At 47.3% G+C, this 26,101-nt stretch overlaps 1 protein-coding gene across 1 annotated transcript; it reads right to left on the minus strand.

Moving 5' to 3' along the window:
- Positions 1–5,027: 5,027 nt before the first annotated feature.
- On the minus strand, positions 5,028–22,738 carry HSDL2 (hydroxysteroid dehydrogenase like 2; the record flags this gene model as incomplete). The annotated part of the gene is made up of 11 exons (XM_082012956.1): positions 5,028–5,140; positions 5,597–5,725; positions 6,353–6,541; positions 7,885–7,956; positions 8,430–8,624; positions 13,640–13,738; positions 14,698–14,801; positions 17,249–17,363; positions 17,485–17,583; positions 17,999–18,162; positions 22,722–22,738. 11 exons carry the CDS (start codon positions 22,736–22,738, stop codon positions 5,028–5,030), a joined length of 1,296 nt encoding a protein of 431 aa, XP_081869082.1.
- Positions 22,739–26,101: the final 3,363 nt, after the last annotated feature.

The following is a 26,101-nucleotide window of genomic DNA, read 5'->3' on the forward strand; positions in this document are numbered from 1 at the left end:
TAGCTTTCAGTGCAGAGGCTCTGCAGCCACTTCCATAAATCATACACACCAAAAGAGGAAAGAGTTTTGCCCAATAGCTCGAGCGGTGTCCAAGTTCTTGGGAGGAAAAAACCCAACCAACCACCTTGACATGCAGAGGGCATTCATTCTCACCAGGAACGATCATTTTGTACGCACAGTGCTTTCCTGACCACATCTTTCTATCTTCACTGCTCCCATCCAAACTAGAAGACTCTTAAAGTTGCAATGAAAAAGATTTGAAGACGAGAAACCGTGTCACTAGCTGGTAAGCAGCAACATACACATTGTTCTGGGCAACAAAAACCCAGCTTTGCGTTGGGGAATTTCAATTGATTTAACTTGGTATCAATTAATATAAATATGTAATAATTTACTCATAAAGAAATAAAGACAAACAAACATACAGAAAAAGCCACCTCAACTCCCCTCTGCACACCTCTCCTCCACCCTCCTTATTTACTTTGAATAAATTCTTGAAGTTTGAGCCAAAGCTGGGAATCGCTTCTAGGGGCAGTTCACCCAGAAATGTTCTTAGCCTTTGTTGTTAGGTGTCCAAATGCTACTGAATATTCTAAGCAGAGAGTGGCGTGTTTAAGGGAGCTGTTTGAAATAGCAGGGTCCTTCTGCTAAAAATTCTCCTCTTGGTATGTTGAAATAACAGCTGTTCATTAGGGCGCACGTTCGTTAACGGGGAACGACAGAGGAAACGCTACCACACAGGCCACGGGGCAGGAGTAGCCATGCCCTGCGCCCCGGGCGTGCTGGGTGATCTCGGACAAGTGGTTTTCCTCTGCTTGCTGCACCTCTCGTGTGAAGAATCGGATGTTCCGGCCTCTTGCTGTATTCGTTTTGAGGTGTATTCACTGAGAACAGTGCTTCAGGCTCGAGCGATGGTAAACCGCCCAACGCCACTCAAACACGCAGGAGGCTGGAAGGGCAGAAGCAAGTCTGTGGGGCTTGTCCGCTGGAGGAGGCACGGTGCCTCCAGGGCCGATCGCTGGCCCAAAGACCTTCTCGCCGGCTTGAGGACACGCGGGGCCCAGCGGACATGGCTCGCTCGCACCGTTCTTGCTGCCTCCTTCCGAAGGGTGGCACTCCCTCATGGCTGACCTCGGGTGGGCCCAGGCGAGCGCGGGTGCAGGCTGTGGAGGGAGAAGCCGCTGGCAGAGCCGGGCACAAGCAGAGAGAGGGGTTCCGCAACAGCAGGGGAGCAGCGGCAGCGCGGCGGTGCTGCTGCGAGGCCACGGCGGCAGTGGCATACGTTAAAAGGCGGACGGGCAAAGCGCCTGAGCCCGCAGAGCTGAAGAAGTCGTTCGCGACACGGAGAGGCATAGCACGTTCTGCTGGGAGTAGCCGCGGCGCTCGGGGGCTAGCTCTGCTCCAGGGTGGACACTGCGCCGGCGGCGGGGAGGGCAGGTGGGGTTGCCCCCCCCGCCGCAGCACCGCGGGCGCTGACACAGGGGTGCTCGGCCCGTGCTGAGCTTGTGCTCCCCTGCTGCTCCTCGCCCGGGGCAGGGGGTGAGCTGTGGGGCTCCCGCGCAGGCACCGGTTAAACTGCAGAGAGCCGACGCACGAGCCGTCCGGCTTCTGTTGCACCTTCTCACCCGAAAAAACCTCCCGGGAGGTAAACTGCCCCCCGGTGTAGAGAAAGGCCCCATCTCTCCATTTGCCCTACTAATCACGGAAGAGAGAGCAAGGCTTGCGAGGAAGGCGGCTGAATGTGACGCCCAGGGACTTCTCCTGCAGGTGCTGCTGTGCGTGGCTGAAGCCAGCGGCTCGCTGCACAGGCACGATGGCTCGCTTACACGGAGCTCGCTGCAGGCACAAGGCTTACGGCCCTGGCACGGCGCTGTCGCAGTCCGGCCCTGCGTTCCTCCTTACCTGGGCTGAGCAGCTGGAGAGGGGCTGGAGGAGAGCCCTGCCTGAAGGAGGACTTGTCAGCAAAGCGGTTTCGCTTCCCTCTGTGCAGGATGCCGACCCCGGGAAAGCAAGCGGCACCGGCGATCTGCCAGCCGCGAAGCGTTCAGACAGCACTTGGCCCTTTGCCTGGGTCACGCCTCGCCCCTACAGCGGCCTGCAGCTCCGTGACCACGGCAAGACAACACCTGGCATTACGTCCACACACAAGGACTAGTGCATCGGCTTATGGCGTCATCCGATTTCTGTTTGAGCCAGTAAAACCGTCCGCCTCCACTCTTACAGTGGGCTCAGACCCACCGGCTGATTCCCCCTCCTGGCGTCAGCCCGCCGTGAATCCCAGGTCCTCGCAGGAGGCTGCGCAGGATCTCTGCGGGAAAGCTGAAGGGGGAGAAGACAAGGCCAAGGCGGACGCAGCAGCAGCAGCAGGCGGCAGCTCGGCGGGGCAGGGGGAGGTCGAGCCTCCGTCAGGCAGCAGAGGAGGAGACGGTGCAGAAGAGCTTCCGCGTGCGGCCGTGGCGGTGCAGGATTTGGAGGCGAGGCCCCACCTCGCCCTCGCTGTGGTACCAGAGAGGGGTGAGCGGAGGAGGTGAAGGAGGGGACAGGCACGGTCGGGTGAGCGGCAGACAGACAACGCTGCCACAAGCATCCTGGTGACCTGGGGAGGCAGAAGGCAAGAGGGAGGCAAAGGCTCCAGTGCTGTGAGCGGGACCGGAGCAGCGTTCCGCTGGAAGCGAAATTCTGCACACCCAGCCGAGAACGGAAGGATGCTGGACACCACTTGACTCAACAGGACCTGACGAATGGGTATTGAGACACATTGAACGGCCAACAGGCTTGAACCGCATCATGGAAAACAAAACCCATGCTGTATTGCAAGCCAGTGTTGTTCCTGACAGTTATTTTAGTACCTACTTTTTCAAGATAAAAAGCCACCTTATTTGGACAAAAGGTGCAGTTCAACATCTTGATGTCCCTGAAATATCCTCAAGGGGGAGACATTCAAATTTGCTCCTAGAACCTGTTCCCCATCATGCTGTTCTGAGGAAGGCCAGCAGCAAAATCCTCTTCTCATTCTGCACAGCCCCTATCTATCTCAGTTTGGCTTTCGTCCCCTGACCCGGCCACCCCCCTGCCCTCCTCACAGCTGTGGTTCATGCAGCTGGGGTGGCCTCCTCCCCAGCCATAAATACCGACAGGTGCCCCGGGCTGCCTGTCTGCCGTACATCCTACTGGGAGAGCGGCAGCGTATGCATCGGTCCGTAGGTATTTCTGTGAAACACTTTCCCCCTGTTCCCAGCTGTGGGGTCCCTTCAGATTGCACAGCAAAGCTCTACATTCAGTAGAGCCTACCTCAAATCCAAGCCAGAAGAAGCCAAAGCTGTTATAACACCCAAAGCCGTCCTGAGGCATTATTTGGGTTTGTTTGTTTTCACAGGGAGGCAGAGAATACACACTTCGTTACTGTGCTGGAGCCGGGAGTATGCCGGCCTTAGAATCAGCTCAGGCGTTCAGTCTCCTCCCGAGGCCTCTGGTTGCCAGTGCTGGATCTGCTTTCCCTCCTATTCCACATGCAGCCGTTGCGGCCACGTCCCGGTGCACACCAGTGCTCCTGCTCTCCTTCAGCCTGCAGGACTGTGCAAACTGGCACCGGTCTCGACTCAGCAGGTCAGCGGCAAGGGACACAGTGGTTACCAACTTGGACACTGGGATGGGGGTGGGAAGTGGACACTGCACGGTGGAGACTGAAATCTTTGGGCTGGGCCCCTGGGACCGGTGGCAGGGGCATTGGAAGACAGTTCGGGGTACACGACAAGCACACAGGGAGCACAGCTCACTCCCCAGCAAGGATAAGCACGCTGAGGAGCCCAGCCCAGCATGGGTGCTGGACTGGGGATGCTTACACAGCCAAACAGTGCTGCCTTCCCACTGGGGCGGCCCTCACCTGTGCTGCCATGCTCCCAAACATGGGGTAAGCCACTCCCTGCGCCCCCAGCCCCTCATGCCTACTGAGAACGGAACTTGTCTTCATTTTTTCCAAGATCCCCAAGACTACAGGGCACAGAGGTGAGTCTGACATTTTCTGTCTCATTACCAGAATTCAACTGCAATGGAAGCAGTAAAGACGCAACCTTCACAATACATAAGCAATGTTAGATAAGCACATGCTTTAAAAACTTGTAAAACTATTGGATTGCCCAGTGAATTAAGAAAAAAATCCTTCTCAGCTTGCTTAGGAGAGAAAAATGCTCTGATTTCTGGGCAGCTCTTTTGAGGACACTGAATAAACCTTTTAAGAGGTTGATGCACCGGGCTTGGCAGCTGCCGTTACACAAAGTTGCACTTACAGAGTGGGGGTACACGTCCTTTCACTTGTCAGCATCAATCTGTACCAGCTAAAGGGAAGGAAAGGGAAGTGGCTGGCTGCAGAGACGTAGGTTAATCCCCACGATGCTATGTGAAGGTGCCGTGGAAGGCAGCACCCTGCCTGCAGCAGTCAGGGGCAGAGGAGCGTCTGTGTGTGTTTCTGCACACATCTGCATATGTAACTTTGTGCAAAAAAAACCCCTGTGTATCGCTAGGTATGTCTGTGCAGCCTAGCTCACTGCAATGCAGAGACACAATAACTCAGGAAATTAAAAAAAAAAAAAAAAAAGTGATGAGATGTTCATTTACTAGGTGTATTAGGCCCTGCTAAAACGACCACATTGTTTCCATTTCTAAGCCAGCTCAGGGATCTCTGTATGGCAGTTCTACCACAGAAACAGATTCGCAGGGTGGTATTTGCTCCCGCCCTTTTTATGGGACGTGTGGAGCAACTAAGTGGGGAAAAAAGTCACTTCAGGTGTCCTGCACTGGTCCAGAGCAGCAGAAAAAAACCACTCACAACTCAACAGTTGTATTCATGAGAAAGAATTTGTTTAATCACAAACACCTTCTTTTATTAATCAGACGGAGTTATTTCTTCTCTAAAAATCTCACATTTTATCCATACTTATATTGCATACAAGAAAAAAAAGGGCTACCATTTTAAAACAGCATTGCAGTTACACATGAAAGGCCACTGTTGTGCTAGTAAGGGTTTCCCCTCACAGTTTAGAGTTAAGCTGTGTCAGCATCTTCTCAAGCTTTATTGCCAGCGTCATGTTACCTTTAATCTTTAACTTTCCTGACATGAAGGCCAAGGTTGGCTTTAGTTTACCTAAAAAGAAGAAACAGAACCATCAGGAAACGAAAAGGAACTGGAGACAGCCTGTGCACAGGAAAATGTAATGCCACTACAGTGAGACCTAGCAGCTATACTACTACACAGTTCTGCTGTAAAAGCAGTGCACAGTGAGGCAGCACATATTAGAGGTGTGCAGAACACAGGTCCAACAGATTGGCTGGACTCTTTCTGAAGCTACGCTCCCTGCTGAAATTTCAGTACCTAGTTAATAATAGCAGTATCAGCCTTTGTGCTCTGCCTGTTCCTGGGCCAGAAGAGTTCAGAAAAAGCCAAGGAGTTCTGGCCTACCCTTTCACTTGAGCCGCAAAAGGCCGAAAGCTCCTCCAGCCCAGGACCACACGGCGAGCAGCTTGCCTGTTCGCCCGCCGGCAGACGGTTTTCCGGGCGCCGGTACGCGCGTCCGCCCTGGCACATGCCTTTCTCACTCACCTGTGAACATTTTCACAAAGTCGGCGCTCGACATGCTCATAACCACATCGGCCGTCACAGGAGGCTTTCCGAAACCAGCGCTCCCACCCTGGGTTTTCAGGTCAATATACCACGTGCCTCCTTCATCACCTGGACAGAGAGCGGAGAGAGGTGACAGGGCAGCAACGAGTGCCGCGCCCTCCCGATTCTTCCCTGTCAGACGGCCGCTGCCGTGGCCACTGGGAGCCGTTACATAAAATCACAGAATCACAGAGGTTGGAAGAGACCTTTAAGATCATCAAGTCCAGCCGTATGATGCGACATGATGCAACATGATGCGACACAGGCCGGTGGGGCTCTGCAAGAGCCGCCGCTCGTCCCCGTCCCGCCGGCAGGCACCGCCAGCCTCTGGCAGACGCCCCACAGCACCGCGTATGGGGGGCACGGGCGGCAGAGCCCAAAGGCAGCGCTTTGCTGGCAGAGCTGGTGGCAGCTGGCGCTTTTGACACGAACGGCCCGGCGAGCACCCCTGTCCGCCGCCACGCCGGCCCTGTGTGGTAGGGCCAGCGCTGCGGCAAAGCCTGCCTGCGCGCCCGGAGCGGCCGCGGCCTCCTGCGCCTGCCGGAGCTGGTCCCCAGAAGGGGCAGCAGGCAGGACAGAACACAAGGTGGTCTCCCTGGGCATCGGCTGGAAAAGGTGAGCGTCTCGGTTTGAAAACGCCGAGCGCCTTCTGCTAGCAGCCTGAGCAAGTGAAGGTTTCACAAGTGGTGGTCTTACCAGACAGTTCGAACTGAAAGACACCCTGAGTAGTTCTCACGTACTCTTCACTCATTGCCCCCTGAATAACTCTGAATGTTTCTGCCACAGCACTCGGTGGCTTGGCTGAGGCAGATTCTCTGTCAGCCTTAGCCCCATCCGCGCCTTCACCGCTTAGTTTCTTCTCCTCTTTGAACGCCTGGGAAGCACCTGCAAGAAAGAGCTTGTTTTTCTCCTTCAAATGCACACGCTTTGAAAGTGCATGTAGAAGCACTCTAGTAGAGAACTCCGTTGGAAAAGGTTTAATGAGTGTTTTCCCATTTCAGGACTAATACTGGCAAAGGAGGTTTTTAGCACCTGGGCACCTGAACAGGTGTCGAGCACTAAAGGTAATTCTGCAATATTTTTCACTTCCCCATATGTCAAAAGAAAAGTGAAAATAAAACCACAGCAAAATTCTGGCTGTTCACAGTTCATTACAAATGCTTCCACAGCACATCATTTTCTAACGCAATCCATACGTGCCTGACCACGCTCACAGAAAATAAATCGGCGTCCTTAATAAACACCACTTTCGCCTCCAAATACTCCTGGTCTTGACTGTCTTGACAAGAACATGGATATTTCCATTAATTCTTCTGCAAAGGCCTCTAGCCTGTAAATCAATTCACTGCTTTCATCACCATTTCACTATAGCGCAGCAGGACGTCCATTCCACCATACAGGACAGCATTTGCAATTTATGAGGCCGATCAAGTTAAGCAGCCTCTAAAAATGCTCTCGAAAGTCTCTTGGGTGTCTTCAGCACCAAAAAATAGCTGGGACCATTCCGTGAGGCCCTATGGAATAACCTGCCTGCTACTGCGAGGCCCAGGGAACCAATACCCTGCGTCCCTGCCAGAACAGTCCTAGTGCGATTGCTCAAATAGTATTTCTAGAGCAAAGGGCCTGTTCAAACGTTGACTCCCCTGCCCTCCTCTTACCCCTATTTTGGCACTCCTATGAAACCTGTTCAGCATCCTCAGTTGAATGACACAACTTGATACACTACAATTCTGAAAAAGCAAAACTGATGCTTTTCTAAAAAAAGAGTTCTCTGTTTCATCTAAGAGGTATTTACATTGTGTGAATTGCGCAAGTTTCATCTAAGAAGCAATGGAGGTTTGAGGTCATGTTTTTTTGCATATATTTAGCATGGCCAATGAGACACTCCTGTAAAATGTGCTTGTTTGCCATTTGATTTCTTCTTCCAGCAGTATCTACTTCATACCTTCATACGACCACAATTCAGATGGTTAAAAAAGGGTTCTTCAAAATAAGGCACTGATTTCATACCATGAAAGTACTGCAGGAGGTAACATTCTTTCCCTAGCTCTTTGTACAGAGGCACTTCCATAACTCCTACCCTCCAAATAAGTAAAGGGTTTTTACCCAATAGCTTGAGTGGAGTCCGAGCTCTTGAGAGAAAAGAAAAAAGAAAAAGCAACCTGAATTAGAGAGGGCATTCATTATTGTCAGAAATGACTGACTTTTACACACAGTGTTCTCCCTACCATATCCTTCTTGTTTCGTGTCTGTCATGCCAGTTTCAACATCCAAGAAGAAGTCAGGCATCAGTGGGTGACCTGAGGGAGGAAAAATGTAATAGTAAGTCCAAGTAAAGTTGGACAGCACAAACAGGAATCCATTCCATATGAAACTACAGCCAAGTTCATCAGCAAATAAACTACGATTTGAAGGAAAGACATAGCATGGAATAACATGTTTAAAGTTTGGTTCATTTAAAATCTAGAGGACCTAGAAGTCTCTTAAAGTTGCAATGAAAAACATTTGAGAAAAAAAACCCCCACAAAACTATCTAGTAATATATGCATCTACAGTGCAGGTACATTTTCTTTCCATTAAATTATTTTTTTAATGGAATAGGCACTTGATGGTTACAATCTCAAATGTTCTTTCCAGGAAGACATGTTCTGAAAGACAAAGCAACTTTTTACAAAGTAATTTAAGACCTCCTAGAACCAAAACTATATTAATATTCTCCATACGGCCTCCCCTCCTTCCTGAACTTACTTCTCATCTGAAAGATCTGTTTTACCTGGTGCAATTGCATAGACATCAAAATCCTTAACTCCTTCTTCTCTCAGCAGAACTTCATCAATAATGAAGTTTCCAGTAAAACTCTTTGGTTTTGTCAAAATGCAATATGCAGCATCTGCAAGGATGTCCGTTTTCCTGCACTGTTTTTCAATTCCAGATCCTCCCAGCATATCCATAGCAGCTGTATGTATGGCTAAAAAGTTTGGAGGGTAAGAAAATAAACCTTTAATACCGATGACATGAAATTCCCATTTGTCTGGCAAGTACATAAACTTTGTTTTCCTTTCACACAAAAGGAAGTTGTAAGAGGACAAAGCTATGAAATACTACCAACCAACAAATAATTTTCTGCAAGCGACAGTAAAAAACAGAAAACTATTGAAGTAATCAAAAAGTGGAATAATGGGCAGGACTTTTTATGACATTCACATCCCTCTATCTCTTTATCAGTTCTCCCCGCTCCCTAGATTTCCTGCAGGTTATTCAGGACATTAAAAGCTAATAGGACAACCATTTTTCTCAAAGTGAATGTATGATACATCATTCATTAAGAGGTATTTCCTTTGGTGATTATCACACCGAAAATCCCGATACTTAAGTTTAGTTTTGTAGTAACTCCCATGAGATACCAAACTGTGTCTCAAGTTAATGAGAAAACAAATAGCAAAAACTCAGCTTGTTCAATAGTCCATAGAAAGGCTGTGTTAGAATCAAAAATAAAATCCAGATCTCCTAAGCTTCTGGTTGTTTTATTAACCAATTCTACTAACTTCCGCACCATTCCATTAGCCTTCTTTATGCTTCCCCCAAGGGAGCTACTAACATTGTGGCATGTTCCAGTCTAAGTCCGTAATTTGCTCTTCCAGGCTGAGGTATCCATTTCATTCTTCCTTCATCCTGCTCCACAGAGAGGCTGTTTGCTTATAGCTTTTGGCATTTGTCATGTTACTGTTTTCCCCTCGTACAGTTCTGCTTCATGACTTTTTCCCCATCTGCTGTTTAAGACTCAACACTCTGCCCCTAAGCTTTGGGACAGATTTGCAAATCCTCTCCTATGCCAGGATCTTACAGATCCTGAAGGCAGAAGGATAAGCCTGATTTTAAATCACTTTTGTCCTCCTTTTAGTGTTTCCATTCCACACAAAGTAACAGCTCCTTTGATGCAGAAATGATCACAACACCCCTTAAAAGGCAAAGAATACACACCTATCTGAGCTGGATAATTCAACTTCCAAAGTAAGAACTGGGAAAAAGGACGGCAGTTGTCAATGCTGGCCAGGGAGATCCTATCAAAGTGTTTTCTAGGAAAGTGCAAGAGTGGGTGGATGTCCTTGTTGACTCACGTATTTTAATCTCCTGTGGTGAGGATTAGCCCCTAGGTTTCATTTACCTTTGACCAACCTCCACTTCTTTTTTCAGATCAACTGAACTGCCGTAAGTACGCAACGCACCTAAATAAAAAGTGCGAATTCATATACTGTACATAAACCTAGGTCTCCCTAGGTCTTTTTCTCATTTTTAAGGATAGGAAATATATTTGCCTTTCTTTGGTTCTCTTTTTGAGAATTTTTGAGAATTTCTTTGAAATGCAATCTGTCCTGCAAGATTTAAAATGTTTTTTTAAATAACTGCTAACAATTCAGAGAGCATTTCTGTCAAACACTCTGATGAAATTTACCAGGTTCTGTTGACTTGAATATATTCCACTATTCTGAGGATTCATTAACCAGTTCACTTTTCCTGGCCCATGCTTCTTCCACTTCTCTGTTACTGTCAGCTATTACTCTTCTGAGCACAGTAAGCCTATGTCCACAGACTGAAGCAAAAAGGTTTTAAACAGGCACTGCCTCATAGTCTGGCTGCACATTGTTCCACCTACATGAAGTGCTGTTGGTTTTCCTCTAATGCACACAAAACGTCTTCCAGTTCCACCCCAGGATATCTTTATTATTCATATGCACTCTCACTGATTGCCCCTTGCCCTTTTGGTAGGTTTCCTCTTTCAACTTTCAGATAAATGGAGAGCTCCTGGCTTCTCATTACCAGCATACTTTCACGTGTTTAAAGAGTTGGATTAATCAACAGATACTGGCATCCATACTAGCACTGAGGCTAATCGCATTTGTATGAGATTATAGTGGATTTTTTAATTAAGAACTTTGCAACTGTACTTTAGACACCATGGAAGTCTGTAACTATCTCTCTGGTGACCACATGAAAGTAGTTAACTTTCTCACTTTTGAAAAAGAAATCTTTCAAACAAACATTTTTTTGTACTGGAGAATTTGCACATTATTATCCTCTTCTATACTTGAAGGCACATCAGTTTTCCTGGAGGCATCACAGGTTTATACAAACTCTGAGAGCTCATCTAATGTTTCTAACAGTCTTAAACTGAACGATCAAAAATGGATTCAGCAAACACAAAGCTGTCTGCATACCTTTGATTTCACAGAAAGCTTAATTACTTTTTTAATTACTTTGCAGCATCTCACAGAGATAAATCTTTTTTAAGAAAGCATTCATTAGAATATACTGTTGTCATTTGTAAACTGAATCTTCCTGCACTTCCAAGCCTCATGTTCTGGAGCTTCCTGAGGGGAACAGATATTAGCTGCACTGTACAAGAATTGCCAGCTTCTGCAGAGTGTTATCCTCTCACTTATTTTCGCAGGTACAAATATGTTACCAAGGCCACAGTGGCACTCTAATGCACAAGAACCTTTCTTTGGTTTGGGTTTCCCCCGCCAGTTAGAATGTCAGATTTTGTAGAAGTTTCATACAATCATAAACATCCTTTAATAGCAGACCACATCTGGGACATTGGTACTATTACTGACATTTGGAATGCTACAGCATAGGCAAACACTGGAAAGAAATAACTATTATTAATAACTAAGTACTCAACTACCTAACATAAGCCTTAATGTAAAATCTGCCTATAAAGTTAGCCATCCCTCTGAAAAATTTCTCATCCTGAGCAGGCGGACAAATTCTCTCAGGTTCTGTTTTCCCTTGCCATGAAAAAATAGGAGGCCAAATTATTCAGTTGGGTGGGGTAAAACACCTACATTGCAAAATAAAGACCTAGTATAACCAGCTGGTGTCCGCAGGAAGAATTCTTTAGCTTTCAACAGTACATTGGGACACATAAAACTGCCGACTCATTTCTGTAATAGTAGTGGATGTTTTCTCCAGCATATCCAGAATCATAGAGAAGGTGGTGTTGAAAAATCAGAAAGCTGTGGAGAGTGCATGTGAAGTGCCTATGCTGCATGTAACTATGCGCATTTGCAAGAGACAGGTAACCTTGTAGCACCTTTTGCATGAGAAAATACATCAAGTTAGTAATGTTGTCTGCAGCTTGATACCATGTCTCTTTGCCCGAATGGATTCATTCCTTCACTGTCCCTAACTCTCACATACAATTTACCTTACTTAATCAGTTAGTGACCAAAGAACACAAAACAGTACATAAAAGATCATCTCTGCTAATGGAAAAATCAAATTACTCCTACGTATAGGATTCTGAAGAGATATAAAAGCCATTTAGCAGTGGCACTTTAGGGACAAGCCAGGTGGGATGGGCATGAGGTCTAGGGAGTTAAAGGCTTTAAGAACCAAGTTTCATGGCTCTATTCCAGATGACAAAGATAGATCCTCAGAAATCTTCACTGAAACTTTTCTGAGGTTTCCCTGGAGCACTCAAGAAGCAAGTATGTGGAAACAAGTGCATGTTTCATCTAAATCCTTCAGAAATAATAAAAAAAAAATACAAGAGACACCCAAAACCTGAAAGGTTAGCTTTCACTCCACTGCCAGGAAGGCAATCCACAGACCCTGAAGTTAAAAGTGTAGTTGTCTTCAGTACACCAAAGGTGAAGATCTTATCCTCTTCAAAATACAGTACAGTTTTTTTGATGATAAAATTATCATGAATGATGTCATTATCATTCAAAAAGTCAATGCCTTACCAAAATATTTCTATGGTTAAAACTCATAGTGTGAGCAGAATTATGAGGCAGCCATTTACTGAGACAATTTAGGATGCAAGCATCCAGACCAATGAAAAAGGACCAGGTCTGTCAGACGTACTAACCCAAGTGTTCAAATGAGTATCACCTAGAGTATTTTAGCAAGGAAACTCAGATGATTTGGTCTGAAATAATTAAGTTTTGCTCATATTCCTCACTTTAGAGGAAGCAAATCAGAGAGCTTCCATTCCAGAAGTCAAAAGGGGACTGCAACTCCTAACAGGAAAACGTTGAAAAGTGTCTGGGTACAAACACTTCTTATACTGGAACACTTGCCCCGTAAGAGGATCTTGATTCATATTTTTATTTTCCCTTCCTTCCTCCCTCCCTCCACTAGTTAAGGGAATAAACTCTGCTGTTGTAATGTTTTGTAACACAATAACTGGACTCACACCATTTAAGGGCAGTATTACCCTCTGTCTTTACCAATTTTAACATCAGTATCATTTCTGCACGTAGATGTACTTGGGGTGAAGAGACTGGCCGCTTTGGCAAACAGCTGACTAAACCCCCAACAGCAGCCCTGACGCTCACAGACCCACATACAACAAACTGAAGTTAATACAATGTGGGAGCATGGAGTTGGTTTTCTTCCACAGTGCTCTTCAGTTTCCCATGACTTGCAAGCAGACAGTTCTGCGAACAACCATTTGCTGGCCCACTGTACCAAAACTTCTAGGAACGGGGTGGGTTTTTTTAACTATTTCTGCATTTACAGTTGTATGTATCTTGTCAGTTCCTTCTACACTCTGCCAATTTAACTAGCAAGGAATCGAAATAGCACTACATACACAGACGTTTAATACCTACTAATGAAAGCATGCTAATACTTTTGTGATTCTGTCCAAACCAAGACCCTGGGTGCATGAGAAAGAGCACAGACAAGCCAAATACTACACAGATGCCTCAACCAACCAAAGGGTTGCATGGGTTGCAAACTAGCTGAAGATGAGTTTGGATCAAAGTGGCAATGGTCTAGTGAGAACTAGGTATAAAAATCAGCACCCACGCAGGATGAACAAAGAATATGAACTGCAAACGAACTGCCTGGTCTCCTGAATCAGTTCCAGAAGAAGTTTCAAGTATATTCACAGTAAAATAAAATAATCTATAGAAGACAAAACACCAAAAGCCATTATGTTGGTACCATTAAAAAAAAAAAAAAAAAAATCACCTGTTTTAGGCCATAAAGCATTGACAGCAACTTCTCCTCTAAATTCTTCTGCCATTCCCAAGACACACATGGACATGCCATATTTAGAAATGGTATACGCTAAAACAAGAAGTATAAAGAAACCTGTTATTTAGTAAGATAAAAATTTACATTCTATCAACAGAACTTTAATTACAAAGCAAAAAAACCCGAAATTATTTGTTCATAAGGAAAATTAAGTTTTTGGGATAAAACAGTATCTTCCAAGAGTCAAAATCTCTCCCTTCTCCCCACCACGCCCAGCAGGTACAAACTGTAGTCTGCCATCTTTCACTAAAAAAAAAATGAGCACTATGCATGTTTTGACAAAAACAGTGACTGAAACCTAGCTGTATCGTGGTTTTGTTGTGCTTTTTATACACAGCATACTAACAAGAGTGCTCAATTTTTTCAAGAGGTTTAAAGCATATTGGCTGCTAACGACCAAACTAGTATTCTATAGAAAACAAAAAGGGGAAAAAAACAAAGGAAAATTCTAAATCCTTGTCATCTACCTACTTTGAGAAGGGAAACTTTTGTGGGGAAAGAACTGGGACTTGCTGGAGGAGTTGAACTTGACAGGTGTCCAAAATAAAAAGTTTTTTTTTTACAGTTTTAAAATGAGCAACATTAACCTCAAGACAAAATGGGGTTCCCTTTCCCACGTCAAAATTAATTTCCATTTTAAAAGACAGTATTGAGCTTTATCTCTGTTAAATCAAATGTGAAGCTGAATCGGTAAGAAAGTAAGATTTTGGGTTTCAATCTCTGTTTGGAACAAAATATTTTGTAGTCTTAAGAATTCCCATGAAAAAGCAGACTCTTACCTTGAAAACATAAAGGACGTATTAGGCCATGAAACTGCACTATGTTTTCTCACAGAACAATTTCTTTTAGGTGAGGTACACCCTGAGGAACCGTTAGTGCCAGTCTGCACATAGTGCTAAAGATACAAGATCTGGGCTGGCACTCCTGCACATTTCACCAGGTATTTACGTGATTCTCAAAAAATAACAGCAAAGGCACTGAATGCTACTCACCACAATGGTTTTTGAACCACATGGGATTCAGATTCATAGGTGGGCTGAGGTTCAGGATATGGGGGTTCTTACTCTTCCTCAAGTGGGGAAGGCACGTTTTAGACCTGACAGATTCAGACAGATCAGTCACCTCTTATTTTATGGAACACCTATAATTACAGTCAAAACCATACTAGCAGACCAGTATTTTCATTTTGATGAAAGTCCAATGTTGAGACCCTGCCCTTGTATCAATTATTTAACTGATACAAAGAACAACAACAACAAAACAATTTGTCCTAGCTCACTTATCTCAGGCCTATTATTCATTCCTGCTAACTGGACCACATTCTCCAAATAGTGCAGCAGCATTTACTGAAAGTGATCTTCCAGATGCTCAGAAGCCATCACCTCCTTGTAATAGTTCGGGTGGGGGACGGACACACACACACACAACAAAACACTACAAAGCAGCACATGAAATAAACATTGCAGAACATCATGTAGTCATAAATATATGCTCTTCCGATCACATACCTATTTCTTATTTAAAACCATGTTAAAGAAGTAACACAGTATAGTGAAAGGCTATTAAAAATATTCCAAGCAAAACTGAAAACCTCTCTGCTGACTGGAAGAGTCACTATTTCATTCAACTTGGAATTTACACAATCCGTAAATCGTAATTTTTACTTTATAGAAACTGTCACTTGACTTCACTAGGGTGCATGTTTGCATTTGGTCTCTGCTGGAGAATTTTTAATCAAGCTTCACAGGGAGAAGAGCACCGCAATGGACTACACTACTAACCTACTATTCACACATTTCAACAGGACCCACGCATACTGTCAGCCATGGAAGGGACACCTTCAACTGCAAAATCACTAAAGTAGTAAAGTAAATCATTTAACACTGCTTAAATGTCCTGGGGTCTCAACTCTTTTCAGTGGCATTGTGTGAGGTTCACTTACAGACGTTTCAATTTTTTAATGCACAAGAACCAAGAATATGTCAACAGGTATATTCTGTAAGATGGGACACCCTCCCTACCTCCTTCACAGGGACAAAAATCCACACCTTTTTTTTTTAGCTATTATAAATTCCTCAACATTAAATTGAAAACCGATCTATACAAATTACAAACAGAAGCAACATACAAAGCAAGAGGAAGAAAAGGCTAAAATGCTTGACTAGGTCTTCCCAACTGACAGTTATAAAAGCAATGACAAAAATCATTTGAGATTTCCCTTGAGAGGCATTGATCTTTCACATACTCTTCCATTCGCAGCAACGCAGCACCTGCTTTTTCATCTTTCTAAGGCAGAGTAGCACCCAAAGGAAACATGACCTTAATAATTCTCCATTAATTTGGAATAGGTAGATATACCATCAAGAAAGTGATTGTTGCTGTCGGATGGTGACAGGGAAATGGAGCTTGCCACTGGCAATACAGTGGAACCCCTGCAGAGATTTAGCAAGAGATATCCACAAAGCATTTTCTGGAATGCCACGCTCCAAAACCAGTTTTCCCTTCTGAGCACAAAACCGCTCAGATTTACAGCCTTTCAAAAGCAGACACTGCAGGGTGGAAGCACAGAAATCCCACTCTGCAAGCAGAGTCTGTCTTTCACCCTCCTTCGCTCTCCATCCTATCTACATGCTGTGCATGTGTCTCTCTAATTCAGAAAGCTGCTATTCATGTGTGCTTTTACACTACTGTAATGCCAAATCCATTCACTGGTTCTTAGCAAAAGAACATTGAGGAATATAATCACAGTATCCGATAACCAGATTCGTCTGCGCAAAGAAGGATGACAGACACTATTCTAGATAAAAGTTTGATACAAAAGCTCCCGATCACATCAAGCAACAACTGAATTTAGAGAATCTGCATCATCCTAGGGGCTTTTTGTTTTAACAGAACTCTGTCAAAATCAAAGTTTTCATGTTAAAACAGAGCAACTTTAAATGACATCCTGTAAATCTAAAGATGATCCCACCTACTGAATCCATTTCCAAAACATAAGCAAAGTAAGGGCCACAGGAATTGTGAAATCAAATCTTGTATGGTAATTTAAATACATGATAGAATTGATAAGCTTGAAAGTAGGCGAAGAACACTTTAGATTGTTAAGTTACACCTTTAACATTTTTCTTTTAACTATGGTAAGTTATCTAATGTCTCCTAAGATAAGAAAGAAGCTTATGAGAAGGAAGCTGACAGACAAGATGTTGCACTTGATGTATGCAAGAATTAGTCATTTTGCTTGAAATGAAAGAGCAGGCATTTAGCAAAGCCAAGCTGGAGCTCTGCTTGAAATAAACTAGTTTCTGCTTCCTACCTGCATGCAGGGGCTTTTTTGAACACTCAATAACTACTGTAATAAGGCTCCTATTTACTCCAACTTGCAATTAACTCTTGCAAATATTAATTTCAAATCAGTTGGCCAATAACCGGGCAATTTCCTGTGAGCACACGTAGAATACTTGCTCTCCAAGTCCAGGGCAGCAAGACAGCCACACATTTCTACACTTTGTTACAATTACTTTGCTTCCCTCTCTCAGCACTTACGTAAGGTAGGTTCCTCGTACATTGACGTCCATCATAAGGTTGACCTTTTTTGTTTCTGTTTCCAAAGTGCCAGTCAAAGAGATGGCGCTTGCATTGTTCACCAAAATATCAATCCCTGGTTTTAAAATAAGCCATTTCACATTAGCATTTAAAGACAAAAAGCACGAATAAGGCAGGCTGTTCTTTTTTTGTTTGAACTATCTGCCTGTTAGCGCCTCCCCCACACCCTACCATACCTCCAAAAGTCTTCACAGCTTTCTCCACTGCATTAATAATTTGCTGTTCTTCCCTCACATTAACGATGCATGGCAAAGCCTTTCCTCCAGCCGCCTCAACTGCAAAATTAAAAAATAACACATTTAAAAACTTGCTTTCAGTTGGCACAAACAGCATGCACCTCCTGAGAATCTCTCATTCCATGACATGCTTCAAGAAGGCACTGAAAATCGTACTCTCAAATTGTGACCTTTTTACATGTTGCATAAACAACAAGGAAGCCAAAACCAAATCTTAGCACTGTGAATGCGTATGGTACACACATACATCTCAATTAACATAGCCTTTTCACATCTATACACATACATCTTCATTACAGTAGTATTTTGATACCTCCCAGTGTTCCTGGGAGGCAAGAGAAGAACTAAGCTTATTTTATTAAAGGTGAATTGGAGCTAAAGGAGGTATGACAATTAAGCTAGGGCATATACCCAGCCCAGCACCTGAAACCCACCCTCATTTATTACAACTTACTCTCTGCTGCAGCAGTGTAGATAGTCCCTGGAAGAGTAGGATGGGGCTCAGCTGTCTTGGCAGCTATCACAATGTTTGCACCATCCTTGGCAGCTTTCAAAGCAATGGCTTTGCCAATGCCCCGGCTTGCGCCTGTGATGAAGAGAGTGCATCCTGCTAGTTTCCTAAAGGTGAAGGGGGAAGTGGAGGAGGGTAAAGAAGAGGGAGAACAAAGCAAAACCTGTAGATCATTGACTTTTAGGGCTCTTTAAGGGCAAAAGTAATTAGTGCTGTCTTCCAACCAGTCAAATGTCTTCATCATTTTACTAAGAAAGCATCCCCAAAGCACAAAAGAAATGGCTACAGCTACAGCAAATTACAGTACCACTGAAGGTAATAGCATTCTCTGCAAACACTACAAAGCAAGAAGGTTACACTGATCATGCAATTACATTTCTCCCTTTTTGCAAAATGATCCAACACTTTTTACAACAGAGCTGCTACTTTCTCCAACAAGGAAAAGAAGTAAGTTGTAAAAATGAAATCCCAGTTACTAATGAGACAACGCACCTACACAGCTCTAATTTACTAGTGACAGCCCTCTAAACACAAACAACTGCTCTCTCAATGTGGTATAAAGTTCAAGTCCAGAACCACAATGCTAATACAGGGTGCCACACACAAGTGACAAAAACTAATTTTCAGAAAGGTCAATTATTTCTCCTGATGGTTTTACACTAACTTCAACAGTTTCTCAGCAACTATATTAATCCAATGGGTCCCCAAAAAAATGGGTCCAATCAAAACCTCTGGAGACTTTAAAAAGTTCTAGAGTGTCAGAAGGATGTCTGGCTTACACAAACAATTATAACTGAATTTTTGAGAAGCAAAGATCAATTCCAGTTTAAAGTGTATTTGACAATAAAGTCTCTTAGACCACAGCTTTTTGATATGAAGGAATGCAAGTTTCAGTGTTCTGCATAAAGCTTGCGTTGCTTTCCGTAACTCGGTGGAAAAAAACGCAAGATGTCCAAGTTTTCAACCCCAGTTAGAGAATGCATACAAACTACGTGCTACAGCAACTTCACTTTCCACTTGCATCACCAATGTTATATACCAGCCTTCAAGCTTGCATTAGTTTTCCTTTCAGTCTGAGCAGACTTGACTTATTACTGTCTCTCCAGATGTCAGGTTTTTCCCTCCAATCCGAGAGCACCCCCTTCTAAAACATTCTCTAGGAGGGTGTTTGCTTGCAGAAGGCGTAACACAGGGATGGCGCATGGAGGAGGAGGGCTTTTCCCCTGCAGTGGCACAGTTAGGCATCTGCGAGGTCCCAGGAGATCAATGAAGCCCTGCAGGTGCCAATTCAAACAGCTTTCCTCTGCAAAATTGGGTCGCAGAGTAGGACAGGAAGAAAAAAAAAATCTCAAAACAGCACAGCAAATCACAAAAAACTGCTGCCCAGAGTTGAGTCACACGCACAGTGAGCAACGTTCATCTCTGCAATACATATTCAGACTATAAAACCCTAGTCAAATAAGGCCAGAATCTGGCTTCTACCTTCAACCAACCAATATGAGGTCAGCAGACTCCACCTTAGTTGGAGAAGAAGTAGATGTGGTCCAGTGAGAGGCAGCTCTGAAGGAGAAGGAAGCTGAGGAAAGCTGGCAAGACTTTAAGACCCTCCAGGGGCAAGAGTGGTCCATTCAGGAAGACAAGTAGATGTACCAGGAGACCGGCATGGCTATGCAGGGAACTCATGACTCAGCTGACATGTAAAGGTATACAGGGAGCGGGAGCAAGGACAGGTCACAAAGAAGGAATCAGAAATACCACCCAGGCATGTTGGGGTCATGTCAGTAAAACCAAAGTTCACCTGCAGCTGAGGCTTGGGAAGGACATCAAGGGCACAGGGGTTTCTGCTGCTACACTGGTAGTAAAAGCTGGCCCTCTGCTCAATGGTGTGGGTGAAAGCAAGGCTTTCAGAACCATGTCTCACAATAGTTTTGTATCCAGTTTAAGATATTATGGTCTCGATGGGTAAAAAACCTAGCTGGTCAGGCTGTGAGAGTGGTGCTGAGTAAGACATACTGTGCCCAGAGACCAGTAGTAAGTGGGGTACCACCTCTATTCCTGGACCAGTCCTCTTTAACATCTTTACCGAAGGAGGTGACAAAATGCCCGGGGGTGGATGACAACTGGTTCACAAGCTTGAGGACAGGGCTGGTATCCAAAGGGTCCCTGACAGGCCAGATGAATGTCAACAGAGGCCTCATGAAATTCAGCAGGGATAAATGCACAGTCCTGCACCTGGGAAGAAGTAGTCCCAGCAAGGACACAGGCTGGGGACTGAACGGCCAGGGAGCGCTTGCCTGAAAATACTTTGGAGAACTTGGCAGACAGCAAGCCGAGCATGAGCCAGCAGTGTGCCTGGCAACAGAGGCCAGCAGCATCCTGGACTGTGAGAATACCGCAACCAATAGATGGAGGGAAGGGATTATGCTCCTCTATTTGGCACTCATAAGACCACCCTGTGAAGAGTTTTGTGTCCCCTAATACAAGGTATGTGTTGACAAATGGGAGCATGTTCCACAAAGGGAGAGAGAGATGGCTGGAGGCTCAGCCCTTGTGTGACAGGGCCAGTTCAGCCTGAAGGACAGCTTTGGGGGGGATCAGCCCCCCAATACCTATGTGGTGATTGATGAGATGCAGCCAAGCATACATGCTGCAGTGCAGTGCAGGAGGATGAGAGGTAGCAGGCCCTTTCAAACTGAAAGAAGAATGGTTTGACTGGAGCGGTTCAGATGGTCCTCCCCATGATGACAGTCAGGCAATGAAGCAGGGCTGGGCTGTTTCCAGAGGTTTTCAAGACCCAAATGGACAAACCCATGAGGAACCCTGTCTGATCTTCCAACTGACACCGCTTCCAGCAAGAGGTAGGACTGGAGACCTCTCAAGGTCCCTTTCAACCTGAATTATCTGATGATCCAATCTGGAAGAGACCAGCCGCAGATGCAGTTCCTTTTTTCCCCAAATTATCTTCTATTCAGAATGTCAGGGAACATATTCTATTAATTCCAGTTACACTCTCTTTACTTTTACCCTCCAACCTTTCCTACACCGGCCATCACCCTCACGTCTTCTCTATTCTCAGCGTGACTGCATCTCCAGCCTAACTGAATCTCCTTTTTCTCCCTAGGCTTACAATCACCACTGACTACATTCACGCTCTGGAGCTCCCTCCCTTCAATTCTACACCCACAATCTCCAACTCTGCCCCTGGAGCCCACAGAAATTGTGTTCAAAGTCCTATCAATAGGAAAATTAATTTTTACTCCATCCCCTCTGAAACATTGAGCTGACTGGATACTCTCTCACTCCTTTTTTTAAAAAACATTCTTGCTTCTTCCTTAATTTTATTTCTAATTGTCTCTCACTTGAGAAGTTTCATTCATCCTCTCCCAGTTGGTATGACAGCATCCACAAAGCCAGGTGCACCAACTTCTTAAAAGGTTTATTTTAAGATAAAATATTAAAATGTTTATTCCCCAAAAGAACTGCCCAAAATTCAGAGCATTTTTCTCTCCTAAGCAAGCTCAGAAGCTTGTTAACATTTAGGATTTATTCCTTAATTCACTGGGCAGTCCAAGAATTTACAAGTTTTTAAAGCATGTGCTCATCTAACATTGCTTATGTATTGTGAAGGTTGCATCTTTACTGCTTACATCACTGCTGAGTTCTGCTAATGAGACAGAAAATGTCAAATTCACCTCTGTGCCCTGCAGTCTCGGGGATCTTGGAAACAAAAATGAAGATAGGTTCCCTTCTCACCAGGCATGACTGCTAATACAGAAACCTGCTGGCCACATCAGGGACACTTTTTACAGCTTGCTTACACATACATTTGGAACTTAATGAATAAACCTGTTTACGACAACTTATCTTCCCGGCTGTTAACAGTGTTGGCTCTGAAGGAAAGGCCTCTAAATTAAGATCCTAATACTGGAAGAAAATTTGATTGCCACGTAAGAAGGTACTGGCTTGGAATAAGAGAGACAGAAACACAGTTTAATACCTATAAAATATCAGATACACTACCCAACGCAGGTGACACTACCCAATGCAGGTGACAGTCCTCCAGTAACTATTTCCATTGCAAAACGCCCCGCTCAAGGACATGGGCAAACGCTCCTCTCACAGATTTCCAGGACCTCTGCCAGTCCCCACCTGCCCCCACCTCCTGGCCTCACTTCGCGCCTCTCTGCCGCACAGAAACTCCCCGACCGCAGCCCCGGTCCCGCCGCGGGCCGCACAAGCACAGGCGGGCGGCCCAATGCCTGAAGCCCACTCAAAAACCGGTGGGGGCGGCGGGCGGCACGCCTGCGGGGCAGGGCAGCGCTACCCCTCACTGGAAAAGCACCGCCATTACGGGAGCGCTCCTACCCGCCCGTGTAACAGTCCCCTTTCCGTACGCGCGGTCCTGCGCGACCCCTGCGGAGGGGGAAGCAAGCCAGCGCCCAGCAAACCGCCCCGGCACCGCGACGCACCCCGGCCGAAGCCCACCTCGCCCCGAGAGGCCTTCGGCGGCCGAAAAACCACGGCGTTCACCTCAGCCTCGCCCCCGGCCCCCATAGCTCTGCCCGCCGCCGCCTGGGCGGCGGGAAGCGGCCGCCTGGGGCGAGGGGAGGGGGTGTCTGCGTGGGCAGGGGGGCGCAGAGGAGAGAGGAGGGCTGGGGCAGCTTACCCCGTGTTGGGCAGCATGGCGACGAGAGTTCGGGCCGCCCCGGGGCGGGAAGCAGGGCAGGCAGCGCGGCGGGGCCGCCCCCTTTCGCGCAGCCGCCGCCGCGGCGAGGGACGGAGCAGTGAGGCGGGAGGGGAGGGCGGCCCTCGGCCACCAGCCCTGCTAGGGACGGTGGGAGGACCGTGGCGGCCGCCCCCCCGGCTGCGTGAGGGAGGCTCGGTGGGAGCGGGGCTGTCCTGGTGAGGGACGTTGGCCAAGCAGAGGTTAGCTGGGGCCTGCGCGGAGAGGCAGGAGGGAGGTCGAGTGGTGTCCAGCATCCTTCCGTTCTCGGCTGGGTGTGGAGAATTTCGCTTCCAGCGGAACGCTGCTCCGGTCCCGCTCACAGCACTGGAGCCTTTGCCTCCCTCTTGCCTTCTGCCTCCCCAGGTCACCAGGATGCTTGTGGCAGCGTTGTCTGTCTGCCGCTCACCCGACCGTGCCTGTCCCCTCCTTCACCTCCTCCGCTCACCCCTCTCTGGTACCACAGCGAGGGCGAGGTGGGGCCTCGCCTCCAAATCCTGCACCGCCACGGCCGCACGCGGAAGCTCTTCTGCACCGTCTCCTCCTCTGCTGCCTGACGGAGGCTCGACCTCCCCCTGCCCCGCCGAGCTGCCGCCTGCTGCTGCTGCTGCGTCCGCCTTGGCCTTGTCTTCTCCCCCTTCAGCTTTCCCGCAGAGATCCTGCGCAGCCTCCTGCGAGGACCTGGGATTCACGGCGGGCTGACGCCAGGAGGGGGAATCAGCCGGTGGGTCTGAGCCCACTGTAAGAGTGGAGGCGGACGGTTTTACTGGCTCAAACAGAAATCGGATGACGCCATAAGCCGATGCACTAGTCCTTGTGTGTGGACGTAATGCCAGGTGTTGTCTTGCCGTGGTCACGGAGCTGCAGGCCGCTGTAGGGGCGAGGCGTGACCCAGGCAAAGGGCCAAGTGCTGTCTGAACGCTTCGCGGCTGGCAGATCGCCGGTGCCGCTTGCTTTCCCGGGGTCGGCATCCTGCACAGAGGGAAGCGAAACCGCTTTGCTGACAAGTCCTCCTTCAGGCAGGGCTCTCCTCCAGCCCCTCTCCAGCTGCTCAGCCCAGGTAAGGAGGAACGCAGGGCCGGACTGCGACAGCGCCGTGCCAGGGCCGTAAGCCTTGTGCCTGCAGCGAGCTCCGTGTAAGCGAGCCATCGTGCCTGTGCAGCGAGCCGCTGGCTTCAGCCACGCACAGCAGCACCTGCAGGAGAAGTCCCTGGGCGTCACATTCAGCCGCCTTCCTCGCAAGCCTTGCTCTCTCTTCCGTGATTAGTAGGGCAAATGGAGAGATGGGGCCTTTCTCTACACCGGGGGGCAGTTTACCTCCCGGGAGGTTTTTTCGGGTGAGAAGGTGCAACAGAAGCCGGACGGCTCGTGCGTCGGCTCTCTGCAGTTTAACCGGTGCCTGCGCGGGAGCCCCACAGCTCACCCCCTGCCCCGGGCGAGGAGCAGCAGGGGAGCACAAGCTCAGCACGGGCCGAGCACCCCTGTGTCAGCGCCCGCGGTGCTGCGGCGGGGGGGGCAACCCCACCTGCCCTCCCCGCCGCCGGCGCAGTGTCCACCCTGGAGCAGAGCTAGCCCCCGAGCGCCGCGGCTACTCCCAGCAGAACGTGCTATGCCTCTCCGTGTCGCGAACGACTTCTTCAGCTCTGCGGGCTCAGGCGCTTTGCCCGTCCGCCTTTTAACGTATGCCACTGCCGCCGTGGCCTCGCAGCAGCACCGCCGCGCTGCCGCTGCTCCCCTGCTGTTGCGGAACCCCTCTCTCTGCTTGTGCCCGGCTCTGCCAGCGGCTTCTCCCTCCACAGCCTGCACCCGCGCTCGCCTGGGCCCACCCGAGGTCAGCCATGAGGGAGTGCCACCCTTCGGAAGGAGGCAGCAAGAACGGTGCGAGCGAGCCATGTCCGCTGGGCCCCGCGTGTCCTCAAGCCGGCGAGAAGGTCTTTGGGCCAGCGATCGGCCCTGGAGGCACCGTGCCTCCTCCAGCGGACAAGCCCCACAGACTTGCTTCTGCCCTTCCAGCCTCCTGCGTGTTTGAGTGGCGTTGGGCGGTTTACCATCGCTCGAGCCTGAAGCACTGTTCTCAGTGAATACACCTCAAAACGAATACAGCAAGAGGCCGGAACATCCGATTCTTCACACGAGAGGTGCAGCAAGCAGAGGAAAACCACTTGTCCGAGATCACCCAGCACGCCCGGGGCGCAGGGCATGGCTACTCCTGCCCCGTGGCCTGTGTGGTAGCGTTTCCTCTGTCGTTCCCCGTTAACGAACGTGCGCCCTAATGAACAGCTGTTATTTCAACATACCAAGAGGAGAATTTTTAGCAGAAGGACCCTGCTATTTCAAACAGCTCCCTTAAACACGCCACTCTCTGCTTAGAATATTCAGTAGCATTTGGACACCTAACAACAAAGGCTAAGAACATTTCTGGGTGAACTGCCCCTAGAAGCGATTCCCAGCTTTGGCTCAAACTTCAAGAATTTATTCAAAGTAAATAAGGAGGGTGGAGGAGAGGTGTGCAGAGGGGAGTTGAGGTGGCTTTTTCTGTATGTTTGTTTGTCTTTATTTCTTTATGAGTAAATTATTACATATTTATATTAATTGATACCAAGTTAAATCAATTGAAATTCCCCAACGCAAAGCTGGGTTTTTGTTGCCCAGAACAATGTGTATGTTGCTGCTTACCAGCTAGTGACACGGTTTCTCGTCTTCAAATCTTTTTCATTGCAACTTTAAGAGTCTTCTAGTTTGGATGGGAGCAGTGAAGATAGAAAGATGTGGTCAGGAAAGCACTGTGCGTACAAAATGATCGTTCCTGGTGAGAATGAATGCCCTCTGCATGTCAAGGTGGTTGGTTGGGTTTTTTCCTCCCAAGAACTTGGACACCGCTCGAGCTATTGGGCAAAACTCTTTCCTCTTTTGGTGTGTATGATTTATGGAAGTGGCTGCAGAGCCTCTGCACTGAAAGCTAGGGAAAGAATGTTATGTTGATAGGAGTCAGTTCCTGGTTCAGATGGAATCCATTGTACAGCATTAGTAAAAAGCCTTAGGCTGCAAGCGGTGAACTTTCACCTAGATACAGATGAACTTACACTGCAGTCTGACTTAGTTACATGGGGGAAGGCCCCGGCACCGGTGTAAATTAGGAAGATAAGATAGCACATCGCTCAGCAGAAATTGCCTCCTCGAGAAAAAAAGATCGGCCCTTCTGGAGACAGCAAAAAGATCCAGTGAGGAATAAGGAGGCCTCAGACCCATGCTAATATTGGACCGAGCCGTCTCGCGAGGGGAGATTGTGAGGCTATAATGGCCCAGAGATTCTTTTGTTTGGG

Source organism: Phaethon aethereus (assembly GCF_964289735.1).
Source record: "Phaethon aethereus genome assembly, chromosome: Z".
Taxonomy (NCBI): Eukaryota; Metazoa; Chordata; class Aves; order Phaethontiformes; family Phaethontidae; genus Phaethon; species Phaethon aethereus.